The 23,903-nt window shown below is 42.4% G+C and overlaps 1 protein-coding gene across 1 annotated transcript in view; it reads right to left on the bottom strand.

Annotated features, from left to right (window-relative positions):
- Positions 1-2,653: 2,653 nt before the first annotated feature.
- The window catches only part of GRM3 (glutamate metabotropic receptor 3), a 113,822-nt gene continuing 92,572 nt past the window's right edge, over positions 2,654-23,903 (bottom strand). The window contains exons 4-6 of the mRNA XM_056341559.1: positions 16,795-17,861; positions 8,786-8,960; positions 2,654-3,201 (exon numbers count right to left, since the gene is read on the bottom strand). Of these exons, the coding sequence (XP_056197534.1) occupies positions 3,128-3,201; positions 8,786-8,960; positions 16,795-17,861 (1,316 nt within the window). The 3' untranslated portion in view covers positions 2,654-3,127. The remainder of the gene's footprint in view (positions 3,202-8,785; positions 8,961-16,794; positions 17,862-23,903) is intronic.

Below are 23,903 nucleotides of genomic sequence, written 5' to 3'. Positions count from 1 at the left end.
AAATAAAAAGTGATCAGTTTTTCACAGACCTTTCTGCACTCTTGATTTGTATCAGAGAGCTAAGATACCCTGAAGTTACAGCTTCTGAATGATAAACCGAACTTTTCTGCAGCCTCCAGTGAGGCACTGTGGGCACTGGGTTTAGCCTTGCTCTGACCCCAGCATTCCTCCTGGCTGTCTGTGGGCAGGGATCAGGGCAGTGTGACAACTCTTCAGGCTCAGAGCCAAAGTACTTCGAGCTCCCCTCTACCATGCAAGGAACCGTGACAGGGCCCACTGTACTTTGAGGTAAATTACTCAATCTTTATGTATGATGAGAGCAAAAAAGAAATCAGAAGAGGTTTATACTCTGAAGCCAATCTTACACAAATCGGAACAAAACCTAGAAACTGTTTTAGAGAAAATGAAATGATGATGTAAGGCAAAAGAATAAAACATAATCCCTTTGTCAAGAGATTTCAATGCCAGTATGGCGTGCAAAGCCTCTGCCAGACTTTGACATTTTCTGGTTTTGTTTTGCTGTGTTTTGAAACTGGATTACTTGAATCATCAGTCAATACCAGATAATCTGTGTCCCTGGACATCCAATGGGAAGTTGTGCAAGGTTTCAAGACAAAACCAAGTACAAGAATGTCAGAAACATTTGGTGGGGCTGGAACTCCAGAGCTCCACATGTTTGTTTGTGGGGATTTTTTGTAGAAAAACCCACATGGAAGTGGCTCTCAAACCACCTAAGTCTTCATAACCCATGCTCAGACACAGACGTTGGGTCATTTTCTCAATAGTGCTATTGAACTGAATGAAAGCTCTGGGACAGTGAGATCCTCACCTGCTATAAATTAGCTTCAGTGATGCCAATTTAGATTCTAGGGCTGGATTCATCTGACACAATGCTTTTATTTTCAGTGCAAACTTTGTGGTCTGAGCAAGCTGTGCTAGTCTTTTTTTGGAGAGATTCATCTCAGCCTCAAGTAGCAGTCTGAGATAAGCCTGCTCCACTGAGTATAAAGGGAGAAGGGGCGGACAATCTCATATGTAGTTATTTATACTGTAAACAATGAATGTTAGGTGAGATGGATTTGACTCTGATTGTTGCGTTCCGTAAGAACTGAGAAGAAATTCTCATTGGCTGAGGCATTTTTAAGAGCTCCATAAAGATAATGTAGATGCAGGGACATCAACATCACAGTCAGGTATTCTGACCTTTTGCCATACTGTGAACAGCCTGTTAATCCACAAAAAAGCACACGAAAGTCCAATGAATGTAGCTGCCCAAGCTCAGATGCTTTAAGGAGTCTTGATTTAGAAAACCAGACTCCCAACCTGTAAAACTTGTCCCCTGTGCCATGGGGACCAAGCCTGAAACATTAGGCACTACAGGGCTGGTGGAGAGGAAGAGGGTGAATGCAGAGCTCTGCGCGTAATGCGGGCTGAGCAATGCCTGTTCTGGTGAAAGTCACAGGGGTTTCTGTACTAGACAACTCCATGATGTAGAGGCTTGAATGGCTGTGTAGCCAGTCACAGAAGTGTTGACAACAAGAGATTTTGCTGGTGGACATCAGGATTTCCAGAAAAATTAGGCATCTATCTGTGAGTGGGAATTTTAAAACCCTGCATCTTTAATTTTGGCATTCAAAATAACAGCTACTTCCTTTACCAGTTCAGCCCCAAGGACTTGCACCTTTCCAGAAATGTGTAAAAACATCTGCAAGTGCAGGAGAACTGCGGCTACAGAGAACTTGTACATCCGACAGTATGTATCTGTAGTGGCTGCCTTTCAAGCCTCAGTGGTGTTGCCTTTGAAGTCAATGAGAATTTTGCTATTGACCTCATCTGGAACGCGATCAACGGGAACAAGCCCTTAGGTAAATATGCCCAGACACATTAATCAAAGGTGTGTTTGTTTCCTTAATGACTTTTTGGACCTGGTAGAAGGGAGGATTTCAGATTGTTTCAATACAGTGAGGGCAGCTTTAAGAGTGCAGTTATAAAAGCCAAACTTTGAAGGTATTTTGCAATTGTCTAACTCGCCAGTATGTGTGTCTTGAATAGTTTGGTTTGAATGCAAAGGTCACCCCAGAGAAGTGTGTAAACGTCTCCTGAATTTGTCTTTTTTGACTTTTTTTCATCTCTGTTTCTGTGGTGCTCCAATTACTTTTCACAGCACTGTTGATGCAAAGAAACTGAACCAGCTGTTTTATCCCTCCAGCTGTTTTGGCTGGAGGGATAAAACAGTCTTAGCTAATTTTCTTACAGAAATTCTCTTTGCTTTTTATATGGTACCAATCTATTGTGTGCATGACAGTGTTAAACCATGCCAAAGGACTGAACCAACAATCAAATTTTTTTTGCTTATACCTGAGATGCAGTTAGACATTTTCACTTTTGAAAATGTCCCTACATTTTAATAACAAAAAGAGCACTTGAAATGCTTTAATAATGTGCATTTTTTTAAGGAAAGGGAATTTATACTTGACCTTGACAAAGCGTTCATCATAAGCACATATAATGTGGTACAGATTTTGTAACACAGACAGACAGGTGTGTGTGTACACACACTAGTATGACAGACTCTTTATCTTTTTTACCTAAGCTGGTGTCTAGAGAAATGTAATGACCTTGAGGGAGGAAGAAACAAAAATGAAAACATGCTGAAAAACTTTTATCTTTTTATTATTGGTGCCTTTACATTAATACTGCTGTTTTGTGCTGAGAAAACCAATTGTCTGTTACATGTAAGGTAACCGTAATATACAACATAGAAATGCAGTCTAAGTTAATTACAACAAGGAGCTACAAAAAAATTTTGTAGGAAAGAAGTCACCTAACATTGCAACTGTGCTTGCAACAAATCACTCCCTTACTGCAGGACTATGCACATTGTGAACCATGGTTATTTACATGTCCCTTAAGACCATTAACAACAGAAGTGCTAAAATCAGTCTAAAAAGTTCCAGAACATCACTATATGCTGTACAATCCTCAAAAATAATTTATTACACTGTTTCTAAAAAAAGGTACTAGTTTTGTTTTGATTTCTTTTATTTTGTGGTGTTTTCCGGAGTGCACAACGTGCAAAATTTTGCCTAACAGTCTAAAAACTCAGGAACTGAACTGCAAGTCACAATCACAGAGATGAAGTGGTGGAGTCCAGAACTTCCCTTCCGTTGCAAACGGTCGGTACGTACATACTAGCAGATGCTGAAAGAGAAAGAGAGGGGAAAATAACTGATGTCAGGGTGGCAAGAAATTGCAACACACAATATTATAATTTATGTTGATCTGGGCCATCTCACCCAATTTAACCAAGATGCCCAATGAAAATTCACCTTAACATGACTGTGTCAGCAGTGGAGCTGATGGAGGTACAGTTTGCACCTCTACAAGGCAATTCGTATCTGAGGCTGAAGCATCCCCTGGAGGAACCTCATTTCTCTTTGCTGACCATTGAGAGCACTTAGGGCGACTAACCTTCTCCAAGAAGCATCTCAATACAATACATGAATTATTATTTTTTTTTATGATTCTGCACTGCTGGATCTCACTTTATAAGGCTTTGCACAGTAGTGCGAATTAATATAGCTAGAGTGCTGCTAAGATATACCTGTAGAATAAAAAGTGAACCTTCAGATTTTTCGTGTTTTATTGGCTAGAAATGCTAAGGTTTGATCCTTTGAGTTTTTACATAATTGGAATGAACATTCCTGAAATAAAATTGATGCATTTTTAAATCTGGGACAGAATCCACCTCTGCATATTAGGACTGTGTCTTGATATACTTTTTAATTTAAAAAAGTAACAATTCTAAGTACATGTTGGATGAGTGAAGAAATTTTTGAATAACTGAATTTGGAAACAAGGTTATTTCTCACCTAATCCCAGAATATTTTGTGTCCATAATACTTTTCATTTCTAGGAGCTCTGGATCAGGATTCAATATGCATCCAGAGGTGAGGGCCATATTCTGATACCCTTGTCTACATGGCCTAGTATTTTATATGATAGGTTTTCATTGCTTCAGTGATACAAGATGATGATTGAATCTGAGTATCAGAATCTGTTTCTAAATGTATTTGTATTTTAATTGTAGAATATATTACCATTCTGCTAAAGCCTTGTGGATTTTAATTTAAAAGCAAGCTGGTTTGTCTGTCTTTGTTAAAATTATCCATTGGGCATCAGGAATGTGTTTGCAGATACTCTGTGACATCTCTGCTCATGGCATCATAAAGCTGTTTTTTGAAAGATACATTAGGTTAATGATAACAGTGACCCAGAGAAATGTGATGCCTTCATCAAAGAAAACACATGGCAAGCAATGACTTAGTAAATTCAATCATCCAGTGTAAAAAGCAATTTATGCAGCTGACAAGGGTATGCTCAATCTTCCAAAACTGGTGCTGGCTACAGTCTCAGCTGCAGACTGGTTCCTTAAAGACACTCAGCATCACTGTTAGAACAGATCTTTCTTTCTTCAAATCAGCTTCTATTTCTAATTCTTTCATTGAATGGATAAATGTTTCATGGAAAACAGAACTGTTTTAACGAAAGAGATTTAGAGGCACCTGTTGGACTAACCTGCTACTCAGAGGGCAGGTCATATTGCTGATAAAAGGAAAGCCAGGAATGAGCTCTGCTCTGAATTAGGCAGATGGAATTTAGTCTCTCGCAACCTGGGTATGTATTGTGAGTCACATACACAAAAGCCATCATTGTAGGTAAAAGGTCATGGGGCATCATGCCTATGATTCTGTGAAGGTTAACTATCAGGTTTTTATTCAGTTTTTAGCTGGGTGTAATATGTCAGCACATTGATCTGAATTTTTTATTATTGCTGTTATTTTTATTGTGACTTATTTTTGGCAAATAGAAAGATCAGTACTGCTTAAGAGACCTGATTCAAATCCCTGTTCTACTGCAGTATGACTACAGGAAAAAGCATTTTGTTTCTGTGAACATCAGTCACCCACCCAGAACTTCTGTAGCTTCAGGGTTTTTTTGAAGTCCAACACAATGAAGAGCTCAAATGCTACAGTAACCAGGTCAGGACGATGTAAAAGCTGGGCAGAGAAATATGGTGGTAAGCAAGAAATGATTGGCCTTGCCTTTTGAGTTCCCAGGCTTCCTCCACAGCACGTACCTCTTTTGTAGTGCTGGCAGGCAGTTATTAACTCTGCTGGGTGGAGTAAGGTGTTCACACTGGGTATTCAGCTCTCTCTGAGACAGAACAAAAATCTTGCTTTTCCTTACACACCTCAGCAACGTCAGTTGCTAGCCCTGCACTGTTTCACATTTTGTCTTATAGCCCAGAGGGTTCCTGAAATATTGCTGGATCTCCCAGAGACACGTCACCTCCATTTTGCCTTATGTTGAGACCAAGGACAAACGTGTGACATGACCAAAAATCTTGATTTGGCTGCAGTTCGTGCTTTTGATCTCTTTCCTGCCTGTCCCTCATTTTGCTTAGATAATCCAAAGTAAGAACCGGAGGTAAAATGCAAAAGCCCAGCACTGCCGTGCTGGAACAGGCAGATTCAAACTTGCTGTCTGTGTGCCACTTTTGGTACTCATGCTCACAGCTGGACAACTGTGAGTTAATCATATAAAAACCCCATATATCAGAGCTAGTTTAGAGCAAGGGCTGGGAAAAATTCTGAGAGAGGAAAATATACCAGTCTGGATATAAAAGTAGCTTCAATTCCTCTTCTGAACCCTGTGGAGGGCACCTGGATAATCTCAAGTCTGTGTGCAGCTTTTCATGTGGACATTACTTGGATGAATGACATCTTCTGGGTGTTAAAGCTCAGCCTGAATCATGCACGTGCTTAAATCAGTGCGGAGCTTTCTGGGAAGTTTTATGAGTGTTGACTTCCTGCCTTCTGGGATTACCTCTTCCAAGCCCATAAAACACACCACAGGAGAACTGGGGAACATCCCAGCAGGGGAAACACTTGCAGGGGAAGCAGAACCTATGCAGCTCTCTGCCAAACAAGGATTTTCAGGTTCAAATAAATGGGTACGGATGGACGTTTCAAAACATGTCATATACCTAGATACAATATAACCTGCCTCTCTTCAGCTTAAATCTGTATTTTTCTGTAGTCCAGATCTCAGCTGTCAAAATGATCAAAGCTTGGTGCCTCTATAACAAGTTTCCTTGCTTAGCAGTCAAGTATTGACTTCTACTTGTTTTCTGTGGAGCATGTAGCAAAGAAGAGGAGCTGTATTCATGTGACTGTAGGAGGTGCTTGTCTTAGCTCTCATGACTACTACCACACTGCAGCTCTTATAGTTGACCATTGACTCAGGCCCTCCCTCTGCTACTCAGCTTAGGGATGCAATTGTGATACACATTTAGAGCTAACACGTAACACTACTCAAAAACATCATGAGTGTCACTTACCTTTTGTCATAGAGTTTCACCAGTTTTCACTGTTCAAGGAATTGTCTTAAAACCTGTGGGTCACTTGCTGTTCATGACCCACTATGCTCATGGCATTAATGACTGATGGAGTGAAGAAGTGGTGGCAGCCCTAAGGTGCAACGGAGGGACAGAATCCATGGAAACAGGAAACACACTGCCCATTAGAGCAACCTGGATACTCCTGTCCTCTAAAGCTCTGATAATAAACAAGAACTGCCTTTTTGTATGTTGCTGTTACTAGAATGCCCGGGAGCTGATTTTGATCAGTTTCTGACTGATGAAAACACCATCAAGACCAAAGTAAAAACCAGCTGACAGTCCCATGACTGATAAGAGAAATATTTTAAATGTGGGTTAGAATCAATTTGGATTACAACCTCTTTAGAGGTTTCTAAATGACCAAAGAGTTAAGGAGGAAAAAAAAAAAAAGAAGAAAATTTGTTTAAAATAATTTACTAATAATTGGAAAGGAGTAAGGTAAAAATTTCCTTCTTAAAAATATTGGTGTTGTGATAGTGAATTCTCAGTGTTATTTTCCGAAATAATTGTTCTAGACAGAAACTACAGGGCTTTTTCCATTGTATGTCATGGGCCTTTTAGTCCTACTTCCAGGTCCATGTCTTGCCATGGTCTGAAAGACCAATGAAGATGAGCAGCCCTTATTCACCTAGGTGTAAGCAGTAAAAGTAAGTAACTGCAGCCACCTTTCTAAATAATGAAGTAGCCACAGATTGTAAGTCAGGATTTTTATGCTTTCCTTTGTGTATTAAAACTATTCATAAATCTGAACAGGTAAGCTTTTAATGTAAAGATGTGCACTGAGGATATCTTTCAGTTGCATGCATGCTTGTGCACACACATGTATTATCCAACCATTACAACAAAAATATCAAACTGCAAAATGCAATTTTATACAAAAGTATCCAAGAAACAAAATGGTTTCTGACTAAGCTTATTCTGTAGTATGAAAGAATTAAAAAACTTGGGCAGATGACTTATAAAAAATTAATAAGGGATGAAAATAGTCTCATGGGACTTATCATTTCATCAAGGGACCAAACTTCTAAAGGTTATTGGCAAACCATTGGTCTTTTGGGAGTGCTCAGCACTTTGGACACCTAGGGGTATCCTATCTCTCTTGGTTTAAGTTTTCCAACACAGAAAGGAGATTTTGGTTTCTTGTGTCAGGGCTGGATATGGTCCTGACTGATAAGATGGGGGGCATGCAGAGCCGTATGGCTTCTCTTTTGTTAAAGGACCATGGGCACCCACACACAGTATGGTTTGTGGTGGGAGAGCCTGAAATGGCTGGGGTCCCTTTAGCTCCTAATCCCTGCCAATGTGTTACACAGCAAGGTCCCAAGTTCTTTCCATGTTCTGTCTGAAAACTGAAGTGTCGAAGGTTTCTAGCCAATTTTGAAATCTAAGCGATACTCAAAAACCTGAGGCTAGGTTAGTGTGAACTGCCTGGCAAGCCTTGCTCTGTGTCTCCCCTTTCCTCTGTTTCTTATTTTGTGCCTCTTTATAGTTGTAGTGTGCTTTTTCAATTAGCTTTCCAGGTTAGGCATCACTGTCCACAAAGCTCTGTGAACAGGATGCTGTGTGCTCCCATTCTTGAACAGTTAAGCTTGACAAGGGAAAAAAAAAACCCAGCAAACACACAGGTGACCTTTTTTTTTAAAAATAATAAAAAAAAAATCTCTGAGCAAGTCACTCAGAAGAGGAGCGACAGCTTTAGAACAAAATCACAGAAGTGAATTTGCTTGGGGTGAAGAGACTGAAGATGAAGGAAAGGAGAGAGGCAGAGCAGATGAGCTGTCCTTGCGACAGAGCACTGATTGCTTCTCCCAGCTGTGGCACTTACAAAAGGTACTGCTCACACTCCACATACAGATACAGTTTATGGCATCCTCTGGATGCATTTACTGCAGACTTGGAGCTGTTCCTTATAATGCAGATGATAAGAGCCATTGAGAGTGTGCTGCATTGTGGCCCTGGTCCTGTCAGTGTGTCATTTTGAAAGGAATACTTCAGGGCAATCTGATCCTGCCTCCGCTGTGGGAGTGAGTGAGAGACAGGCTCTACTTGCTTTGTGCAGCAGACTGGAGTCAGAGCCCACCAAAAGCTTTCTGCTGACTTCAGTAAGCTTCAGAGTGGGCTCTGAGATGATTCCCATGGGAGGGGGATGAGTATTTCCCTCCAGACACAAATGAAGTGATATTTGCATGGGGTACATAGCTCAGCCTATAAAGGTCTTTCTGTTGCTGGTAAAAAACCCCACCTTGTCTCAACCCAAACTCACTGCAGCCCCCCCCCCCCCCCCCCCGGTCCACATAGAAAGGTGGCAGTTCTGTTACTTACACTGAGAGTAAGTGGTCCCAGTCCCACTGACACTGAACCTGTTGAGATGGAGTCTGTGAGTGACCACGTTCTTCTGGGGCTGGAAGAGGATGATGTGCACCTTGGGTGCGAACAAACAGCCCAGCACAACAAAGCCACTCAGGCTCACAGAGATGCACATGGTGGTGGTTTGCACCTAGGAGAGAGTGGGTGCAAAGTGCTGTGTTTCAGTATGGAAAGCTCTGAGATGCAGAATATTAGAAGCATTATCATACAACAGCAGGAACCACAGTCCTGGGGGGCTGTACTGGTAGAGGCTGACTTGAACATCTGTTGCATCCTTATCTTCCGCAGTCCTAGGATTATACGAGTGAGGTGCATGGTGCTGATGGTGCCCTCTGTCTCTGCATATCAGGGGCAGATTGAGTGTTTTCTCTCTCATTTTAGCACAGAAAGGATAGTTCTGTTCTCTTTCTCTTATCTCTCATGCCCTTGATTTCTAAATTGATCAGGAATTCCTCTGTAATGCCTATCATGCAATATCTGAGCAAAGCTGGCTACAGTGAAAACCAGCCTGCACACCTTTTTGTTTAGTGGGGTTTACATTAGATGCCTCATGCAAAGCATCCATTTGAAAAACAATTTACTCTCCAGCCTCAACCCTAATCAGAGAACTTGAAAAATCCCTTGCAGGAATACAGGTGCAGTTTAGAGTAAACATAAGAGCTGGTGACATTTGTCAGACTGGGCCTGAAAGGTGCCCTGACTTTGAGACTTAAGCTTTTGGACTCAGAAATGAATTTTTTGTAAGGCCACTGGATTTTAGAGCAGTTGTATTGGGGCACTTGTTACTGTAACTTTGCTGGCACTATCTAGCTTTCTTCCTTTTTGTTCAGTGCTATAAATAGGTGCCAGTTTACTGCCTCATTTTCAGTCTATATTCTTTTCTTCCAAGCAGATTCCTTAATTAAGATGTTGAATTAAACTGCTTTAACGTCTACTGCTTAATTTGAATTATTATGCATCCATGGCTCGTTTTTCCTTAGTTACACTCCTGCAGTCCTCGGAGATTAGCCTTCTTCCATGGGAATGGCTCTCATATCTCCTTGTCAGAAATAATTGGTGCAAAATGAAAAATAGAGTATTGAATGGACTTTGTTGCTTTATATATATACTGAGCACCAAGTGCTTTGTCAGCAGTGAGTATAATTAATTTGATGATATAATAATCACTCTTTATCCAAGGTAGACATGGCAAGCACCATGAAAAGGTGCTCAACTTTCACAGGGTGAGTGAACACTGAAGACCCTACAGGGGCAGCATGAGAAAGGGACACCTCCATGTTTCCAGCTCCACTTTTTCCTTCACCTCTCTGCATATCATCCACAGGGCTCTGCAGTCAGTTTGGGGTGGGTATTGAACAGGGTAAACAGGACAGGGTCTTTTCTTATAAAACAAGAATAAATGAGGGTAAGTAGTTTTGTGGTAAGTTCTCTTGGCTAACAAAGTCCTCCTCCCCACCCTGCTTTGCGAGGGCTCGTGCCTCCTAGAGCAGCTCAGCAGTGTTAATATAATTATACACTCAATCAATGAAATTATTTAGGTTAAAAATAGCCCCATCCCAATGGGGTTCCTTTTCACATAGGTCACTTCAGTGGTTTGCTATGTAACCCAGCCTCATCTACACGACACCCATGTGCTGGCAGAAGGGATCCAATCCTGGCAGACCAGGCATGAACAACTGGCAGCAAAGGCAAGATCCTTGAGCCAGAATTACCCTCAAAGAATTTTTTTTCCTTCATGCTGCATTACTGCTGTATTTCTTAAGCTTTTGTCTAAGATGACTAGGTTGAAAATTCCCTGAAATGGGCTAGATATTGGGGCTGCTGTCAATTTATGCGATGTGTGCTTATTTAATCATATCAGGCTTTGTTGTATTTTTGGTTCTGAAATCAGTGTGGATCTCTGCATGAAAATCAATGTTATCAGATAAATGTATCTTTTCCAGGAGCTCTCCTTTACATTTTTGACAGTGCAGCCACAGAGTCAACTACCAAACATTTGCAAAAGTTTGCAGAGCAGTTTCTGGCCTCTACTTTGGGATCTTCTAGACCTTCTGGGAGCAATTTCTGGGATTACTGGAGGACTTTGGGGAACACTTAAAGGAATGTCAGGGTGCTTTGCTGCTGGGAGAGGATTGACACAGGAGGCTGTGACTTCTAGCACCCCCCATCAGCTTCTAAGGAGCTCTGTCGGTGTCCTTGAGCAGCTTGGAGCTTTTGACTGAGATGACTCTTGGTTAGGTAAGGCTGGGCACCCTTGTTGCAGGTGCTGGGAAGAACTTTCTGTAGGTGCTGGGCAGCTAACAGGTTTGGCTGAAATATGCACAGAAGAGGACTAGAAATTTTGCTGAAGGCTGCATTTGAGTGCAGAGCATGGGCAGTGCCGGAGGGCATGGTCCCCAGTGCCTGCAGGGGCAACTATCCCTGGCATATCAGGATTGACCCAGACTGAGTCCCTAGGGAAGGTGCAGATCTGCAGCTTTGGGGTTGCAGGGATGCCCCTGAGGCCTCTCATAGGGCTTGGGTAGTCGTTCTCCTTTTCTGCAGGAGATGTAGAGGATTTCTGTTCCCAAGTTAAGGGGCTATGGGAGGAGGCCAGCAGACTTTGCAGCATCAGACATGGTGAGAAAAAGGTGGACTGGACCTTCTCTGACCTTCTGCAGGTACAAGAGCCTGGTCCGTACTAGAGAAGAACTAGGCAGCCCATGTTTGTTGAGTTAGGAAATGGAGAGTCCCATGATGAAGGAGGCTGGAAGTCTGTGACTTGTGGAAGCAGGCAGATGTGTCCTGCTCTGCTTACAGATCTGCAGTTACAGCATAGGTTAGCACCCCAACAGCAGGGTGAGGAGAGGGAGTTATGCTCTGTGTGACAGAGCAGTGAAGGGAGCTCTGCCTGGCAATGGGTCTTGAGCCCGCTGATATATTATGGAGCAGGATTAGTGGACAGACCAAAGTGGACAACATTGTGGTGGGTGTCTGCTATAAGTCACATCATTAGGAAGAAATAGAAGAGACATTTTTCAAACAACTGGAAGAAGTGTCATGTTTGGAGGCCCTGGACTTCTTGGTGTAGTTCCACCACCCTGATAGCCACTGGACGGACAACACAGCAGGGCAGAGGCAATGCAGGAGGTTTTTAGAGCACCCTAAGGTCAACTTCCTAAAGCAGGTGATTGAGGAACTGATGATCACATGATCTTACAAACAAACAAGAACTTGTCAGGAATGTGATGAGTGGGGAAAGCTTTGGCTGCCGCAACCAGCAAATGGTGGAATTCAGGGGCCCAAGAGGAGGAAGCAAGGCAAAAAGTAGGATCACTATCCTGCAGAACAGATTTACCTGTTCAGGCATCTTCTTGGAAGAATACCATGGGATACAGCCTGGGAGAGAAGAGGAGTTCAGGAGGCCTGGGTGTTTTTCAAGAATCAACTCATCCAGTCTGGCTGGAGGCCTGTAGCTCGCTGTGTTCCCCAGGGTCAGTGCTGGGTCCGGTGCTGTTCAACTTATCAGCACTGACCTGGATGAAGGGACAGAGGCACCCTCACCAAGTTTGTGGATGATACCAAACTGTGAAGAGCGGCTGATTCACCAGAGGCTGCGCTGCCATTCAGCCAGACCTGGACAGGTGGGAGAGCTGGGCAGAGAGGAACCTCATGACGGTCAACCGAGGCAATTGTAGGGTCCTGCACCTGGGGAGGGACAGCCCCGTGTACCAGCATAAGCTGGGGCTGACCTGCTGGGGGGCAGCTCTGTCTAGAAGGACCTGAGAGTGCTGGTGGGCAGCAAGCTGCCCGTGGGCCAGCAGTGTGCCCGTGGGGCCACGGGGCCAGTGTGATCCTGGGGGGCATGAGGAGGAGTGGGGCCAGGTGGAGGAAGGGGATCCTCCTGCTCTGCTCTGGTGAAGCCACATCTGGAGTCCTGTGACCAGTGCTGGGCTGCCCAGTTCCAGAGAGACAGGGAACTGCTGGAGATGATCCAGCAGAGGCTGTGGAGGTGTTGAGGGGACTGGAGCATCTCCCTGGTGGGGAGAGACTGAGAGAGCTGGGGCTGTTCAGCCTGGAGAACAGAAGACCAAGAGGGGATCTTACCAATGCATACAAACATCTTAAGGGAGAGTGCCAAGAGGATGGGGCCAGTCTATTTCAGTGGTGCCCAGTGACAGGACAAGGAGCAATGGGCGCAAACTGCAACATAAGAAGTTCCTTCTGAATATGAGGAAGAACTTAGAGGGTGGTAAAGCACTGGGACAGGCTGCCCAGAGATGCTGTAGTCTCCTTCCCTGGAGATGTTGAAAGCCCGCCTGGATGTGACTGTGCAACTTGCTCTGGAAGAATCTGCTTTAGCAGGGAGTTGGACTAGATGATGTCCACAGGTCCCTTCCAACCCTGACCAATCTGTGATTCTGTATGAATGGCCCATCCCAATGGGCAGGAAATCAAGTAAACCTCTCTATGCCATTTTTTGTTGTCCCTTCTTTCCTATCTGAGACTTGTGGGTGTGAGGAAATAAGCTTGCATGGATAATCAATGACTGCCAACAGTCAGTATGGATTTACACAGGGGAAATCGTGCTTAATGAACCTGACAGACTTCTACAGTGAAATGACTGGCTTGGTGGATGATGAGCAAGTAGTTAATATTTGTTAGTTTGTCTTTAGTAAGTCTTTTAACACTGTCTCCTGTAACATCCTCATTGGCAAGCTGATGAAGTACAGGCTAGGTAAGTGGACAGTGAGGTGGACTGAAAACTGGCTGAACTGCTGGGTTTAAACAATTGAGATCAGTGGCACAACATCCAACCAGAGGCCAGTCACTAGTTTACCCAGGGGTTGATATTAGGACCAATGCAGCTTAACACCTTCATTAATCACCTGGATGCTGGGACAGGGTGAACCCTGAATAAATTTGAAGATGATACAGAATTGGGAGGAGTAGTCAGTACACTAGATGGCTGTGCTGCCATCCAGAGGTACCTTGACAAACTGGAGAAATGGGATGACAAGAAATTCATGTAGTACAGCAAAGGGAAAAGCAGAGTCCTGCACCTTGGGAGAAACAGCCCCAGGCACCAGTACATGCTGGGGGCCACCCAGCTGGAAAGCAGCTTTGCAGAGAAGTTCCTGAAGGTCTTGGTGGGACAAATACACCACGAGCCAGCAATGTGCCCTTACAGCAATCAAAGTCAACAGCCTCCTGGACTGCATTATGCAGAGTGTTGCCAGCAGGCAGAGGGATGTGATCCTTCCCCTCTACTCAGCCCTGCTGTGACTCATCTGGGGTGCTTTGCCCAGCTCTGGGCTCCCCAGTACAAGACAGACATGAACATACTGGAGGAAATGCAGCAAAGGACCATGGAGATGATTAAGAGACTGGAACAGCTGTTGTATGAAGAGAGGCTGAGCGAGCTGAGACTGTTCAGAGTGGAGAAGAGAAGGCTCAGGAGGATCAGTATGTATAAGTACCTTGTTGGGGGAGAAAATAAAAGGGAGCCAAACTCTTCCTAGTGGTGCCCAGTGATGGGACAAGAGGCCATGGGCACAACCCAAAATACAGGAAATTCTGCTTAAACATAAGAAAACTATGAAGATGGTCAAAAATTGGCACAGGTTGCACAGACAGTTTGTGGAACCTCCATCCCTGGAACTCCATTTGAACTCCGACTGGATACAGCCCTGCTGTAAGTGACCCTGCTTTGGGCAGGGGAGAGGTCCCTTCCAACCTTGTGGTTATGTGAAGATGTGTTGTGTGTGGCAAAATCCCACAGCTGATATCACGACTGAATCACTAAATGCTCTGCTGTAAACCGTTTCCTCAGAATACCTTTTGCTGTTGAAACCTATCTGATTCAGGGTGAGAGAGTGGTCGTGTCAATGTAAGCAAGCCTAGTCTGAGAGAAAAAAAGCATTTGTGTACTGGAGATACATCTAAACCATAAACCCTTCATGGAGCAGAGAAGGCCTTAACTAAATAGCAAGGTTATTTGGTTGGTGAATCTGTAAGATGTACAGTAATATGCCATCCCAGCATCTAACATGCTGGCCGACACCGGTCATATAGGGTTCATACAGGGACATTTCTGCTTCAGTATTTGTAGGGGTGTATACTATGTTGAACTACTGCTTTTTCTTTGTTCTGTAACTACTATAGTGAAGTCAACACCAAACCTCTGGATAAATTTCCAGTTCTTCCCTTTTTTTCAGAAGGGTGAGTCCTGAGCGATGTTTGTGCTTGATGATGAAATCTCAAGCCAGTCAACATACACTTTTTTCATTGCTACTATGAAGTTTCTAAAGTTGGGGTTTTTTTGGTGGTGCCACTGGTATTGGTCTACATTAGGATGGCACAGGTTGGTTCAGAGTCAAAATGCAACACTGCACAGAAATAAAATATGGGCTTTTCAAAGGAACCCCAGAAGTGTAGACATCTAGAAGGGGTTTTCAAAAAGCTTCTGACATGTCATGAAAGTATCAAAAAAGGTGTTGAAAGCATTTTCTGTCAGTTTTGTAGGACTTGAGTTGGCTTATTTGGAATCTTGAATTTAAATTAAATGCCTACAGGTATTCTGGGAAATCTCACTCAGGAGATAAGGCTGAAAAATGCTGCTTGAACAATTAAGTCATGCTCCTTTTGACCATTAGTGTCTGTGCTACCCACTCATGTGACTATCTGCACTGATATTACACTCCTTCTGTGTCTATCTTCCTGATTACTTTGGGTATCTGGAGATGTTCCCCAGTGCCTTCCTTAAATTTTTCCTTCATTAGCTTCCGTCCATTACTTGCTATTCTAACTTCTCCTGAGACTGAATAGTCCCCTTCTCTCCTTTTGTTGCCTTGAAACTATTTATAGTCTGTGATCACATCTCCCTGGGTTTACTCTTGTCTAGACTAAATATATTTAGCTCCTTTACTGTCACTTGGTGTGTCTTACCATGTCGTTTGTTATCTATCCTTGTTTTCTTGAGGTTTTCAGTACCTTTCCTAAACTGAGAAAAATAGAACTAAACACACCGTTCCGGAGTGGTCACACCAAAAGTATGTTAAATGACATTATTAGCACCACAGTTTTACACGCTATTTCATATATGTATTACTGGTAATAATATCACCCTAAGCTTATCTACCTTTCTTCTGGGCAGAAAGTTGAATCAATTCACTGCAAACTGCTGTAACAGTCAACCCTAGCAGTCACTTCTCACATCATAATAACTGAGATTTCCAGTAGAGCAGATCTGAATCTTTTTCTGAGATAATTTTCTTCCATCCAAAAATACGATTTTATTGAACTTGAAGCTTTGCAACACTATGTGACACTTTAAACAATTTAATGTTTGTTTTAAGTTTCTTTGTGAAAGCTGACCAATATTACCTGCCCCGTGAGGAAAAAAAAAAAAAAAAAAAGTCCTATATCCAAGTAAATTTTTTTGGTTTGGATTGGGTTTGTGGTTTGGTTTTTTGGGTTTTTTTGGGGTTTTTTTTGTTTTTTTAATAGCTGTTTCATAGGAAATTTTGAAATTCTTTCCTTATCTTTTTTATTTGGGAGAAAATACCATGTTTGAATGGCATATTCTTTGCAGGAGACTAGTTAGTTCAGTTTTTAATGTAAGGCCAACCTCCACCAAATAATTCATTATTACTCATTCTAGCTCATGCTTTATGAGGTTTTTCTGTTACAACTGACTTCACATACCAATGTACCAGTATGGATACTTAATCCATATCTTTATCGCAATCAGACTGACAGTACTGATGCCTTCCACCTCTAACTGTATATGCTCAGTTTGAAATGAGACCATCTTCTTTAGAAATAAGCTAAAATTTGGTGACTTGCTTAGGTGGTCATTGAAACAGGGCTTATTTGCAAGGGATCCAGGGGACAAAAGAAGTGAAAGAAGCTTTTACTGAATGTCGACACAGTCCTCTAAAGTGATTCATGTGATTTATGGAAACAGATATCCAAAGACTTACTCTGTAGTCACTGGATGTCACATAAAATATGGGGAGAAAGGCCAGCCAAATGATGCACGTTGTGTACATCGTGAAACCGATAAACTTGGCTTCGTTGAAGTTCTCTGGACATTTCCTTGTTTTGAAGGCATATACAGTGCATAAGACTACGAGGATTACATCATATGTTAAGGAGATTAACATACTGGAATCTTTGACATTGCATTTCAATATGACAGTCTCTCTCTTCTCAGGAAGAGTGTACCGCCTGGTGCCAGGGGCCTCCAAGATAAGCCACACGGACACCACCACAATCTGTACCAAAATGAGACTCAGGCAGATGAAGACCTGAGAGCTGGGGCTGATGAACTTAGGCCTTTGGGCACCATTCTTTACACCATCAAATATTCTGGCTATGCAGTTCGTTTTTGTCAGAAGGGCAGAGTAGCAGACAGCAAAGGAACTTCCTAGCCCCAAACGACGAAGGGTGCAGATAGCTGGAGAAGGCTTAGCTATGAAGAAGAAAGTCATGCTGTAAGACAGGAAGACCCCAAAGAGTAATATGTAGCAGAGTTCACGGCCAGAGGCTTTAACCAGAGGGGTATTGTTGTGCTTGATGAACACTCCAATGACCATAAAAGTACAAATAAAACCCAGGCATGCAATGGTAACGGGACCTATTGCCCAAGCATCTTCCCACTTGATGTAGTCTTCTGGTAGGTCATAACAGCCAGTCAAGTCAGCTGTGGGCCATTTTCCAGGCCCACAGTCTGCACAAGTGAATTCATCAGCCAGGTACTCATAAGTTTCACAGGGAATACAAATCCAACAGCAGACATCTCCTGGTTGCATATTCTTCATCTCGTTAGGAGCACAGGGGTCACTGCACTGGGAGACAGGGACAGAGCTCCTGGACCAGTGGATAGAGTCAGCCTCAAGTGACAAGGTTTCTGCCCAGTGACCAACCTTCACATAGGAGTATCTGCCTCCAGTGTACTGGAAATTGAATACGTTGTATCGTCCTATCCCGTCTCCATAGGCATCAAATTTGACCATACTGTCTGCAGCATTGGGAGGATTGAATGGAGCTGTGAGGGAAAAAAAAAGAAAAGAAAAGAAAAGAAAAAGATAATATTATTATCAAAGCTACAGATGACTTCTTTCATCCCTTTGGCAAGCACAGACATCTGACAACTTAGAGAATCAAATTCAAGTGCCAACAGGTAAGTTGAGAGGTCTGTGTCTGTGTCATTTTTTAACTTGGAAGAAAAGAATAACTCAGATATAGAACTTTCTTTTGTTTTACTGTGTGAGGTATTTTTGTAAATGTTAGATTACCAATGTCCTTACTTCCCTCCCCTCCCCCCCCCCCCTCCCCCGGCCCCGATACAAAATAATTCTTCAGTTATTTCTCATATTATGCACAAATGCTACCTTTCACATTTTCTCTTGAAAGAAGGAGGTCTGCTTCTAATTGATACTCAGAATTATTTGGTAAAGTTTGGCTGTCATGATTTAAGGAAATTCAAATGGTCAGTTAATAAACATCAGTTTTGAGGCCAACAGTCTGGAATGCAGTGGAACAGAAGATTCTCATGGTTTAACCCCAGCCAGCAACTAAGTACCATGCAGCTGCTTGCTGGTTCCACACCACCTCGGTGAGGTAAGTAGGAGAACTGGAAAAAACGTAAAACCTGTGGGTTCAGATAAGAACAATTTAATAACTTGAAAAAAAGTAAAATATACTACTACCACTACTACTACTACTACTACTACTACTAATTATAATGAAAAGGGAGATAAGAAAGATAGAGAGGAATAAAGCTCAAGAAAACCAAGAACCAAGCGATGCACAATACAGTTGCTCACCGCCTGTTGACCGATGGCCAGCCAGACCCCGAGCAATGAGCGGTGGCTCCAGGCTGACTCCCCCCAGTTTATATACTGGGCATGGCATTCTATGGTATGGAATAGCCCTTTGGCTGGTTCGGGTCTGCTGTCCTGGCTCTGCTGCCTCCCTGGCTTCTGCCCCTGCTCCCTGGCACAGCATGGGAAACTGAAAAGTTCGTGGTTTAGGGTAAGCACTTCTTAGCAACAACTAAACCATCAGTGTGGTATCAACATTATTCTCACAGCACATCCAAACCACAGCACTGTACCAGCTTCTAGGAAGACAGTTAACTCTATCCCAGCCAAAACCAGGACAACGATTCATTTTGAAGATGATGGATAAGTAACTATGTTGTCCTCAACAGTTTATTCCTATGTCTTTTTCACTTGTCCCTGTGTTTTGCTTCAGTTTTAGCAGTTTCCGATATTTCTGAGGTTCCCAGCATGTGCTGCTTTGGTCCTATATCTTGTTTGGGGAACAGATGAAAAAAACCACAGACTCGATCTGTGACCTTCTGTGAAATCAATATTGTAACACTTCCAACTGGTAAGCTCTGGAGAGCTCGTTTTTTTCCTCCAGCTGAGGGAATGAAGAAATATTAAAAATGTGGGAGGAAATTGCATTTACCGTGTATGTGATTTATTGGTCGTTTGCTGTAGCATCAAGAGTGGACAGCTTTATAGGCAGGAAGAAAAAGGGGTTTTTTTTCTGCCATTGATGAGCAATAAAGGTGATTTCATTCCCCAGTGTCTTTGGTTACAGAAGTGGTCCTACTATCATTGCTGGAATAAATCTCTTTCCCTCCATCTGTGCCCATGCTATACCTGAGAATGGGACAGTATCATATAAGGATGAAGAATCTGTTTCCGTTTCAACCTCCAGATACTTTAGATTTCTTGCAGTAGATTTATTTAGCTTCTATAAAACACTGAGGCCAAATTCTTTCACCTTTATTCCTACAGAGCTTTACTTTATTTTGCAGTGCTCTCACTAAGGTCAGTGAAAGGGACAGTGTTTTTTATCACAGAATCCACAATCAGAGGGCTGATGCATAACCTTTACTGCCCCAGGTGCTGGAAGTAGAGTGCATTTCTTTCCCAACATTCTTTTTATCTTATAGCAAGGTTGGGAGATAATTTACACCTGCCTATAGGCTCCTCTGGGTTTGAGCCAAGACTCTGCCTGTTCTTAACCCTGTCCTCTCTTGCATTTTACCACCTCACCTGTGTCAACCACAGTGGCGGACAGCCTTGGTTTTCAGGATTACAGCCTAGGTCTGGATAACCCAGGAATGTGAAAGAAGATTGCTTTCTCTTTTTCTTCACTGTTAGCATATAGTTGTACTGCTGGATAGCCCAATGAGACCTCTGAGTGCACAAAAATCAAGGGCGGCATAATATAGCCCCAAATGGCCAGTCCTCCTGGAAGTAACATGCTCTGAATTAAACAAGTGGCTAAATTAAAAATATAGGTCAGCAACAAGGATATTAAACAGCTTCCCTTCTCGCCCTCCACCTCATGCACAGGCACGCAAGCTCTCATCCAGGAGCAGCTTTAAAATGAAATCATAATGCAGCACTTAACAGCTCTTCAATAATGTGTTGTCATTGCCAGTGTCTTATTTCATTATTCATAACACTTACACGGATTGTAGAAGCTGTTAACACAGCAGCCCAATTTTAAGAGCCTATTTATTCACCTCAGTGTTATACAGGCCAGCTCCTGAGGTGTGCTGAGCGCCTGTGACTTCTGCTGGCACCACTGGAGCCACAGGTAAGCAAGGCAAACCAGAAACTGGTTGCATGGCTTATCTTCTGTCCAGGGCATAACTTCAAATGCATGAGTATCCCAGTGCAAGTCATGTCAGGGTCAGAAATATCAGCACTCCTCAGAGGGGTTCCCCCTGTGTAACATATTCAACAGCTTCTTAGTTCTAGTAGAATATTTATCACTGAAATAGAGCAAAGTATTTCCCTTGCACTTTGTAGGCAGGTCCAGAAGGCAAAGCAGGTAATCTCATGTCTGGTTAGCTTGAAGCTCGTGTGTTTGTTGCCTTCCATGGGGCTACTGATATGAAGAAAAGGTTTTTGTAGGACAATATGTTTTACATCAACCACAGCTTGTAGCTTGAAACATTAATTTTTAATGGCTGCTGATAGAGGAAAATAAATCACACTCTTTCAGATGGAATTTAACCAAACAGTGATGTATTAAATTATAGTATGGTGAGCCAAAGCCTACAAATGAGCCCACTGGGTGGTAGCAATTAGTATAGCCACTGATCACATATAAAATCACTAAAGCATTTTAACTGCTATTTGTCAACGTATTCTAGATCCTGTAGAACCACTTCCAAAAAGACATGTTTTCAGAAAATATGATGTAATTAAAATCATAAATATAAGATGCTTATAGGCAAGAATATGATATCATAAGAAAGCAAGACTTTATCTTTTAGAGTAAAAAGAACATTTTTTGCGTATTTGTAAATGATTTTCCCAGAGATGATGTCAGGCCATGTCATAACTCACTCTGAGAATTCTTTTGCAGTTACATTTCAGTTTTGAGAGTAAACCTACATTCTTTATAACAGGCACTTATTTCTGGCAAGTCTTTTTCAGAGTTGTAGCTAATCTGTTCTGGATTTGCCTCTTGGGAGATGAGAAACAAGTCTCTCTGGGTCTACCCATGCTGTTAGTCAGGGGGACACCTGAATGACAGTACAAACTTTGTCTCCTTTGAGCAGTGTCTTTGAACCTTCTTCTCCCTTTGCACTTCATGAAATGAATTTTCCTTATGCAAAGTGGTTATCCAAGTGAAATTCTATAAAAGAAGCTATCAAGGAAAAGGAAGGATAATTAAAAGTGACTTAAAGATAAACCAGTGACGCTTTGTGCTCTGGCTTACAGCAGTTCGGCAATGAAGGTGCAACAGCAGTTACATGAGAAGAGGAGAAACACCCGGTATAGAGAGTGCAGGAGACAGAAGCCTGTGGAGCCAGAGTGCAGGCAGTCCACCTCTGTCAGCTCACTGAAGAAATCCTACTGAAGGATAGGATACCGCTGTGTAAGTGCAGGACAAACTACTTCAGCTTCAGATAAGAGATGAATGACTGTGTAGATTTATGACTGCTTTAGTAGCAGATATGGATACAAACATAAAATAACATCATAGCTTTTATATAGTGAATTATGTCACTTTGTTTCCGTCTTCCTACAGTGGGACCATCTTTTCCAACAATCACATAGATTGCAAGTATGTTCTTATGTGCTATTAGAAGCAGGTGAGTTGCTTTCATTTGGAAATATTTATTATTTCTTGTGCCAGTGAGGTACAGCTCTTGATGGAGGGAATTAATTCAGAAAGAAAGTTCTGAAGGGAGGATTTATTTTCTTATTGGGCAAAACCGCTATTTTCAGAGGTGGTATGGGAAATCTTTTTTGAAATTATTCTGATTCCGCACATTGGTTCAGCTGGGTGAAAAATACTCCAGGATTTTTTAACTAGGGATGAGTAAATGAGGAAAACAAAGCAGTTTTAATCCTAATTAGGCACTGGGAAACTTTTAAGAGACAGCACAGCCTAGGAAAAGATGTGCGTCATCTTAACTGGCTTGGAACCAGACGAGTCCTGTTTGCCAGCAATGTCTTTGGGCCAGGAAAGATATTTTGCATACAGCGTCTTGCATGTTTTTGGTACAGAGCTGAGTCTATAGATGTTGCCTTATAGAAAATATCATCAGTAACGCTTCCTGGTAGGGATGATGACAGGTATGCCTACATCTGAGAACATCTTTCACATCCAATAATATGTGCATTTGTTCTTTGCTTGCAGAGTGTATTCTTTCAAAACAAGGTACAGATCAGAGGCACAGCTCACTAGCTAGGAGGCAATTCATTAATAACAAGGTTCGATGAAAGCTCTGCAGTTTTTCAGCTCAGCAGTTGGCAAAGCTGTGGGATTTCATCTGGTTCGGAAAGAAATGTAAAAAGGACTATTGTGTGCACCAAAGGCACCTTCTTCAACAGCTTGTTGGCCCCAAAGACTTTCAGCCAATAGACTATAAGGAGATCATGATTAAACAGAAATGCAAAGGTGAAGAGGGAACAGGCTGGAGTTTCTGAGAAGTTCAGTAAAGCCTCCTTAGTCTCACTAGATGGTGCTGCAAAAACTCTGAACTTCTGATCTAAGGCTGAAAAACAAGACATTTGTTTATGTAATGGAAAAATATAGTTTTTTTTTTAAATGCCCCCCTACTCCTTCCTGTTACATATCCTGGGCAATGCCTTTTTAAAGCACTGTTAGGAAGAGCCTTGATAATAATGTAACAGGATATGGTGTGTTTGTCCAACGGGCTCATCTGTGTGTGTGATGCCTTATCTTGAAAAGTATCAAAAGGACCCTGAGAATGCATATCTTTTAATTTTCTTCTATTTTTATCTAGGTATGGTTTGTGGAGGTCAAAGCGACTTATTTCTGCTTGTCTGAACATTCAGACCGAGTAATGGAGACCTGTTGTCTCCACCCTGTTGGCACCCACTCCTGTTTCTGTCTCAGACACAGCTGGTGTCTACACCTGACTGGCAGAAGGGATGTTGAAATTCGGCAGCTTAAAAGTTAGTACAGGGAAGGCTCAGAGTGAAGTGTCACTAGATTGTGTACCTCTCCACAATTAATAATTAAGGAATGGACTTAAAATATCAATTTTTTACAGAAACACATAGTCCTTTTTAACCTCTGCACCATTGTTTCTGGATGTGTTTTGGTCATATGTAGTATTGCCTCTTCTCATTCAGGAAATGAAAGAGAATGAGTAGTCTTCTATAAATGTTGTTTTCCTACTGTGACTACAGATTTTCCATTCAGCTCTATGGATTCTCTCTTAGGTTAGAAACGTGCTTGCTACAGGGACTTTTAACACGTCATAGACCCCCACAGCGTTTGCAGTAGTCAGAGACAGAAATGTTTCCCCAGGCTTAGCTGCAAGGTTCCCTCATGTGAGTGATAAGCATATGAGTTATCCTGAGATTCCCTCCTGCAAAGGAGAACAGGTATTTCTAGGGCTCACCTTAGAGTAGGTAGCTAGAGCAGCTCAGCTGAACTGCACCTGGCTTTTTTCTGCTGACCATAATGAGAGCGACTAGGTAAAATACATCTACAATATCTGTACATGAAGTTAGGTGAGATGAGTATCACCAGTACTTGGAACAGACAGGCTCACAGCTGGAGTGCCGAGTGT

Source organism: Falco biarmicus, chromosome 5 (genome assembly GCF_023638135.1).
Source record: "Falco biarmicus isolate bFalBia1 chromosome 5, bFalBia1.pri, whole genome shotgun sequence".
In the NCBI taxonomy this organism is placed as follows: Eukaryota; Metazoa; Chordata; class Aves; order Falconiformes; family Falconidae; genus Falco; species Falco biarmicus.
This window is presented reverse-complemented; position numbering and strand designations above follow the sequence as displayed.